This window comes from Chrysochloris asiatica, unplaced genomic scaffold (assembly GCF_000296735.1).
Source record: "Chrysochloris asiatica unplaced genomic scaffold, ChrAsi1.0 scaffold00042, whole genome shotgun sequence".
Taxonomy (NCBI): Eukaryota; Metazoa; Chordata; class Mammalia; order Afrosoricida; family Chrysochloridae; genus Chrysochloris; species Chrysochloris asiatica.
This window is the reverse complement of record NW_006408560.1, coordinates 16,928,813-16,937,738: the sequence shown is the minus strand read 5'-3', so window position 1 is coordinate 16,937,738 and position 8,926 is coordinate 16,928,813. Positions and strand designations below refer to the sequence as shown.

At 40.1% G+C, this 8,926-nt stretch overlaps 1 protein-coding gene across 1 annotated transcript in view; it reads left to right on the top strand.

The window, feature by feature from the left end:
• The window catches only part of FCRL3 (Fc receptor-like 3), a 173,032-nt gene that overhangs the window by 151,709 nt on the left and 12,397 nt on the right, over window positions 1–8,926 (top strand). The window contains 2 exon segments of the mRNA XM_006878204.1: window positions 713–934; window positions 2,473–2,760. Coding sequence (XP_006878266.1) covers window positions 713–934; window positions 2,473–2,760 — 510 coding nt within the window.

Here is an 8,926-nt window from a genome sequence, read left to right as displayed (position 1 = left end):
GAATCATTTGCTTTCACCAAGTGTTCTTGCAAAAAGATAGTCCCTCATCCCCAAGTTGGTCTTTGATGAGATCAAGTTTCAGCTACAACCCTCCTCTAGACATGAAAGTCAGAGGACAGTTACTGGAGACCAGGAGTTGAGGAAAGGGAAGGGCTAAATTTCCTTTACCACTATCCTTCCTGTCTTTGTGTTATTCCACTTTAGCCTCTGGAATCAACAGAGAAAACTGCTGAGTAAATCCTGATGATGAACTGGAGAAGGGCCATCAGGTGGTTGAGTTGTGGCAGGAAGGAAGGAAGGAGGAAGTGGAGGGAAGAGCAGCATAGAGAATGCACAAAAAGAAAGAGAAGCCAGGATGTGAGTTGGAAAAAAAAACACCCTGTGGTGTCCTAATCTCTGATGCCTCTTTCTCTTTTGCAGTGCCTGACAGAGGAAAGTCCTGTACGTTCCCCTTTGTTGTTTCTTCTCAGAATAACAGCGCCCAGCACTGAAACCTGGGAAGCTTGTACTAACCTGTTTTCCCAACAGCTTCAGGAAAGTGTATTCCATTCCCCTAGTCCCAGTTGCTCTAGCCCTGCCTATATCTCTCTGTTCCAGCTCTCCCTTGTTTACAAATTTAATTTCTGACCTCAAAAGAGAAGGAGGACATAACTTACAAGGAAAGGGCAGGAACTGAGACAATTTGTTCAGGTTCCACATTCTATCTTTGAAGGAGACACAGTGAATCTGAGATGCTTGGGGAAAAAGGATGAGAAATTAAATGAAATGACTTATTACAAGGATGGAATAGAACTTACTACTTTTAGAAGAAATTCAAGCTACATCATATTAAATGCAACCTCCAGCTACAATGGCATGTACAGCTGCACTGCTTCTGGAGATGATATATCTTCACGGAAACGATATTCAAGTCATGTAAGGATCATGGTTCAAGGTAATGTCTACACTCCAGGTGGATCAGGGTTGGATGCAAGCAAAGCAGTCATGAGGTGAAGAAGACAGAGTGTCTTGGAAAGCCATGGATGGATACTCTGATAAATCATTTCTATCAGGGTGGTGGGTGGTAATTCCATTGACACGGTTCTATAAGATCTGTTTGCTAAGAACACAGGTGATTGTCTCTGAGTTATGAGCCTCACTGCCCTGATGATTATGTTTATATTCTCTCTAGATCTCTTTCTCCCTCCTGAAATGAAAGCCAGACCCTCCAAGCCTATAGAAGGGAGCCCAGTGACCCTGAAATGTGAAACCAGGCTCCTGTCACAAGCGTCACACACCCAGCTTCAATTCTGCTTCTACAGAGAAGACCAGGTCCTCGGAACAGGCTTTAGCATGTCCTCTGAGCTCCAGATCCCTACCATATGGACTGAACACTCAGGGTCTTATAGGTGTGAGGCACAGCTAGTGATTTCCAACATCAGGAAATGGAGTCAGAGAGTTCAAATCCACGTGCAGAGTGAGTTTTGGTGAAAAGAAACACTAAAGCTGGGGAGAAGAGGGTATAATGGGGGCATTACTTGGACCTTAATTCTTTTTTTTCTGTAAGCTTCCTCTGTTAACATGGAAATGGGGGGATGATGCTATCCTGAACTTCTAATAGTGCAGTAGGAGAATGGTTTCAAGAGTCTCCAAGAATATCGAGACTTCAGGATGCCTTCCACATCCCTCTAAATTTGTCCTTACTATTGTGAAATAATGAAATATTGCCTGGGTACCCAGTTATGTTGTTGAAGCTGTGGAAGATGCAAGTAACATCTTAGGAATAATCCTTCTAGGCAAGAAATGGATAGTCAGATAGGTGAATACCTAGTACCAACTCTAACTCAATTTGGAAAAGAGAGACCCATATGAATTGGAACAGTCAGAAAAGATAGTACTAAAGCAGGAGGGTGTGAGCTAGGTTTGAAAAGATGGGTAGTGGTGGTGGTGGTGTTTATGTGCCATGGAGTTGGTTCTGACTCATAGGGTTTCTGAGACTGTAAATCTTTATGGAAGCAGAAAGCTTCATCTTTCTCCTGAGGAAGGACTAGTAGTTTTGAACTACTGACTTTGAGGTTAACAGCCCAACTTGTAACCCCTACACTACCAGAGCTCCTGAAAAGATGGGAGAGAAGGTAATTTATTTTCTTATGTGACTTCACTTCAAATAGGGCTGTTGTTTCCCAGTGTCCTTCACATTCTCCAACATAAGACTCACTGAAAAGCTTTCCTTGGCCCACTCTAATTCCCTGGAGGGATCAGGGATCCTGAAGTGAGGACAATGATAAGATGAGGAAGCTCATACTTTAGTATGGCTGGGAGGTAAGGAAGGATCTTTCCTCCCCTAGAAACAGATTCAGAATTGACCCCCACCATCTTCAAATCTCACTCTGCTAAGATCTTTGTTTTTTGGTCTTGTTCTAAATTTCTCCCACTCTAATCATTCCCGATATTCCTCAGTCAGTTCCATCATGTTGTCTTGTGTTCACACAGGAATCCCTGTATCTGGAGCACTCATGGAGACCCGTCCCCCAGAGAAACAGGTGGCTGAAGGGGGAAAGCTGGTCCTTGTCTGCTCCGTGACTAAAGGCACAGGAGACACCACATTCTCCTGGTACAAGGAAAGTCTGAAGGGGATAGTGAGAAGGACATCTCAGAAATCCCAGAGAGCAGAGATGCAGATCCCTGCTATGAGTGAGAGTGATGCTGGGGTGTATTTTTGTTCTGCTAACAATGGCTATGGTCCCATCTTTAGTGCAAGAGTAAACATCACTGTGAGAGGTGAGTCTCATCATTCCTCAACTCAGCCAGAGATTCTCAAACTAGGCTCAGGGATCCTATTGTTCCACGAGAACAGTTTAAGGTAGCCAGACACCAGAGCTATGGAAAGTCAACTCCTTTCTGACAAAGACAGAGCTTACAAAATAAATAGCTTGTTTCAGGGCACTATAAGTTTGGTTATGATGGTAAAAATAAGAAAACAGTAAGATGAGAAAGGTGAACAAGAACCCTGTTGTAGTCAGCAGACCAGAGAAAGTCTTCTTATAAATTCATCATTACAGCTCTTGAGTAAATGCTTCCACATTTATGATATTCAATACAATAAATTACTATTCACGTATTCATTCATATCATTGTTGTTATGTGCCATGGAGTCAGGTCCAACTCATAGTTGTTGTTGTTGTTGTTTTAATTTAAGGTTTTTATTGTGGATTGAGTGAAAGTTTACAGGGCGCAACATCAGTTTCACATTCAACCATTCATATAACTTGTTTCATTACATTGATTATAATCCCCTCCATATACCACAGTTAACAGTGTTTCTCTCTATCCTCTTTAGCTTTTTTTTTTTTTTTTTTTGGGTGGGGGGGCCTGTATAGGGTTTTTGAGACTATAAATCTTTGTGGGAGTTGTTGTTGTTGTTAAGTGCCATTGAGTCGCTACCGACTCATAGCAATCCCTCATTTTTTTCCCCACTGAGTGGATGGGTGTTTGAATCATTGACATTTTGGTTCACAGAACAGCACTTGTCCTACTGAGCCACCATTTTAAATACTCAATAGTCACATCTAGCTGGTGTTGTTAGTTGCCGATGAGTTGATACCATGTACAACTCATGGGGGGCTTCAAAAAGATCATGAGATTAAAAGATAATGAAAATTTTGAAGCCCCTTCATATCTGTACCTACCGTGTATTTTGAGTGCCTTCTATCCAAGAGAGCTTTTCTTCCAGTATTATACTGGAAAATATTCTGAGGTGATCTATAGGGTTTTTTGTTTGTTTGTTTGTTTTGGCTTTAAGAAACAGAAATTTATTTTCTCACAGTTTGTTGTGTCATTGCTGTTAAGTGTAGTTGAATCAGTTCTGACTTATAGCAACCCTGTATAGAGTTTCTGAGGAGCAGCTGGTAGGTTTGAACTGCTGACCTTGTTATTAGTATTTCAGTATTTAACCTACAGTGCCACACCAGGACTTCTCACACTTCAGCAAGCTAGAAATCTGAGTTCAGAGAGCCAGCTTTAAGGATAGGACTTCTTTCTCTGTTGGCTCTGGAGGAAGTTCCTTGCCTCTTCAGCTTTTGCTGATCCATAGGCTTTTTACTGGATAATTTTCAGAAGTAAATTCTAGTTTGCCTAGTTTGGATCGCGTTGGTATTTAAAGCAAAATAGCTAATGGCTGCCATATTGGACAATGCCACAGATACAGAACATTCTAGAAATCTGTTGGACAGCACTGCTCTAAGGTTAGATCTAGATTGTGGACACAGTGAGATTTGAGGGGGTAGAGGATGTGTTGATATGCTGGGTGGGGGAGGTGTTGCAGAAGAGATCCTCTCTAACATTCCCTTTGTCTCTGTCAGTTTCAGTGTCTCACTCTGTCCTTACAGTCAGAGTTCCCAGGGCCCAGCCTATAGTGGGGGACGTGGTGGAGCTTCACTGTGAGGCCCAGAGAGGCTCTCCCCCCATTCTATACTTGTTCTACCTTGAGGATGTCATTCTGGGGAACATCTCAGCACCCTCTGGAGGAAGTTCATCTTTCAACATCTCCCTGACCTCAGAGCACTCTGGGAACTACTCCTGCGAAGCCAGAAATGACCTGGGGACAGATCACAGTGACAGAGTGTCATTAAATGTTATAGGTGGGTTGGTGGGAGGCTATGGGCCATGGGTGTTAGCATATGAGAGAGGGTATTTAGTTATAGTTGATTTAAAATTGGGGTTTTCCAATGGAAATGGAGAATGGAGATTGTGGAAGCTCACTAGACTGAAAAGAGTAGATTATACAAATCAGACAAATTACTAAACACCCACTTAACCATTTCAAACTGAGGCATAACTCACTAGCTCTCTCCACATATACATACCTCACTCTTCTATGCCTGCATAATATCTGCAGAATTCTAGTTCAATTCCCTTCCCTCAGAAGCTCACCCCTAGGCCTCTCTCCTTAGAGCCTCCAGTGGACAAGAGCCTCCTTCTGGCTGTAGGAGTGGCAGGGGCACTGCTCGGTTTCCTGGCTGGGACTGTTCTGCTCTTTTACTTATGGCTCCAGAGGAAGTCAGGTTTGTAACTGCTGCTTTCCCACTTTGTTACTCTGTGATTGATTATCACTAAACATGCTGTTTTGGGGAGACAGATAGTGTACAGGCTTTCTGGAAGCTGGCACCCAATAGTTGGAACTGTCAATTACTTCACTCTTCCAAGAAGGTACTTTACATAGACAGAACCAAGTGATACTAAAAGCATTTGGCCTACGTTTTCATATTTAAATGTTTCTCTTCAATAGAACCCTTCATAAAAATAGCTATCAGTTACAAATCTGATGGATAATCTCCATGAAAGATGCCTAAGGAAGATAAATATATCCAATACCCAAGCCCAGCATCTTTAAGTCAATTCCAATTCATGGAGACCCTGTATGTTACAGAGTCGAACTTTTTACTGAACTATTTATGGAAGCTGATCATCAAGTCTTTCTTCTGGGTAGGTTTAAATTGCCAACCTTTAGATTAATAGTCAGCATAAACTACTTGTGCCACTGAAGGACCTAGAAACACAATAGAGTGCTAGGTTTTATAAGAAATATTCTGAGTATTCTAAGTATTTTTTTTCTATAGTGCTTAGCTCTTTGTTGATCTGTGGAACACAGAGTGCTCACCTACATTTTTTACCTCTGTAATTCAGTAGGAAGCTGTTATTCCACTTTTAATGCATGCTGTTATCTGGTGGGGGGTTGTAGAACTTTGTGATCTAAAGCAATGGGCCTAATCCCATTAGAAGCCCCTCAAAACATTTTAATCCCACTTATTATATCAAAATACATATAACCTCAACAATTTTTTTCATTTTATTCAAAATGTCTTCCATTACTGAAAATGCATGGTTTCAATAAAAAATTCAAACTGAAAAAGGGTTAGTATATACATTAATGTATTTTAAGGGGCCATCCTTAAGATCCACACAGGGGCCTTAATGTATATATTAAATACAATATAACACAAATACACTGTATAAGTAAAATATAAAAAGCAATGTTAGGTGCTGTTGAGTCAGTGCTGACCTATAGGGACCCTCTGCACAATAGAATGAAACAGAAAACAGAAAGCAACAAGTCCTATCTAATATAGGTACTCTGGTGATATAGTGGGACAAAAGTTGGGCTGCTAATTGCAAAGTCAGAAGTTCAAATCTGCCATCTGCTGCTTTGTGGAAGAAAGATGAGGCTTTCTGTTCCTGTAAAGATTTACAGCCTTAGAAACCCTGTATAGGGTGACTTTATTGACTACACAAAGGCTTTTGATTGTGTGGATCATGACACACTATGGACAACATTGCAAAGTATGAGGATTCTGGAACACTTAGTTGTACTCATGAGGAATCTGTACATGGACCAAGAGGCAGTTCTTCAAACAAAACAAAGGACCACTGAATGATTTAAAATCAAGAAAGGTATGGGATTGTAATCATTACAATGAAACAAAATATGATATGATGAATATAAAGATAATGTTCTTGCATATAAACTATCACATAATTCACAATAAAAAATTAACAAAAAAAGTTCATGAAAAAATGGGGAAAAAAATCAAGAAAGGTGTGCGACAGGATTGCATTCTTTCACCATACTTATTCAACCTGTATGCAGAGCAAATAACCTGAGAAGCTGTCTTAAATGAAGAAAAACATGGCATCAGGATTGGAGGAAGACTCATTAACAACCTGCGAGGTGCAGATGATACAACCTTGTTGTCTGAAAGTGAAGAGGACTTAAAATACTTACTGATAAAGATCAAAGACCATAGCCTTTGGTATGGATTGCATCTCAATGTCAAGATAACAGAAATTCTCACCACTGGACCAATAAACAACATTCTTATCAATGGAGAAAAGATTGAAGTTGTCAAGGGCTTCATTCTTCTTGGATCAACTATCAACACTTATGGAAGTAGCAGTCAAGAAATCAAACTAAATATTGTATTAGGCAAATCCACTGCACAAGACCTTTTTAAAGTGTTGAAGGGCAAAGATAGATGTCAGCTTGAGGACTAAGGTGTGTCTGACCCAAGTCATGGTATTTTCAATATAACTTCATATGCATGCGAAATCTGGACAGTGAATAAGGAAGACTGTAGAAGAATTGATGCTTTAGAGTTATGGTGATGGAGGAGAATATTGAAAGTACCATGGCTGCCAAAAGAACCAACAGATCTGTGTTGGAAGAAGCCAGAGTGCGCCTTGAAGTCCAAGATGGCCAAACCATCTCTCATACTTTGGACATTTTATCAGGAGGGACCAGTCGCTGGAGAAAAATATCATGTTTGGTAAGGTGGAGGGTCAGAGGAAAAGAGGAATTTGCCCAGCAAGATGGATTGGCAAAGTGGCAGCATCAATGGGCTCAAGCATGGCAACAATTGTAAGGTTGGCCCAGGACTGGGCAGTGTTTTGTTCTGCTGTTCATAGGGTTGCTATGAGTCAGCAGTAACTTGAAGGAGGCTAACAACAACAACAACAAATGAGTTGGAATTGACTCTAAAGCACATAACCACAACTATCACCATTATATAATATAGAGCATAATTCTACTCTGGAATTACCATGAGTCAGAATCTAATCAATGACAATTGATTTTTTTTTAATTATATAATGAGCATATAACATATACATGCAATACACTAAATATATTATGCATAATATACAAATATATATTATAATAGAATTTAATATAGTAGAAAGGACCCCTGGTGGCACAGAAGACTAAACATTGAGCTGCTAACCAAAAGGTTGGCTGTTTGAATCCACCAGTTGCTGCTCAATAGAAGGATAAATAAGTCTGCTACACTAAAGATTTACAGTCTTGGAAATCCTATTCTGTCCTCTTGTTGTTAAGTGCCATAGAGTCAGTTCCAACTCATAGACACCCTGTATCGGGTTTCCAAGGAGTGGCTGGTGAGTTTGAACCACTGACCTTGTGGTTCAAACAGACCTTTCAGTCCAGTGCTTTATCCCACAGTGCCATTATCAATCAGAATTGACTCGATGGCAGTAGGTTTGGGTTTGGGTTAAAATTGTAGAAAGAGTTTCATATTGGAAATAAGGCATTGAGTTCTAGGGACAGTTCTGAAACATGCTGGATAGAGACATTAAAAACCTACTGATAAAATAATTTAAAACATCTGAGCTTCATTCTCTTTCTTAAAAATGAGAATATTGATGCATTCTGTCCTTGCCTCATAGAGACACTATGAGGATATGAGATTCAGAATTATTTCATATAAAATTACTATGTAATTTATATCTTAAACTCATTCCACCAAGAACTTGAGAAAGTTTTAGATAACAACACTCACAATTAGGGTACAATGAAGTGCAAATGAAGAATCAGGTCCACGGGAAACATAAATAGATGAGGTCACAAGTTTCTTGTCTCCACTTGTACTCATATTAACACATGAATATGAGTTGTTGTTGGTAGGATGCTGACAGCCTCCAATCTGCCTTGTTTTCAGTGTTCAGGATCCAGATGGCTCTTTATAAGTCTCAAGAAGGATTTTGAAGGATACAGCCTGGGGCATGCACAGCACGTGACTCACCCTCTCCTATAGTATGGAAGGAGGAGTCAACTCCACCCAAACCTCATGAGCTAAACACACACACACACAAAGCCAAAATAGTTGCTCACAAATGAATTCCAGTTCATAGTGACCATTATGTGTGGCAGAGCAGATAATCAGTTTTACATTCAATATCGGATTATACTTCAGTTAATTTCAATGATTTGAGGAGGTCCAAGAGCTGAACAGAAAATTTCAAAAATAAGCTCAAGAAGATAAAGCCAAATACTATAATAAAATATACAAAGATTTGGAATTAGAAAAATAAAAAGGAAGAACACGGTCAGCATTTCTCAAGCTGGGGGAACTGAAGAAAAAATTCAAGCCTCGACTTT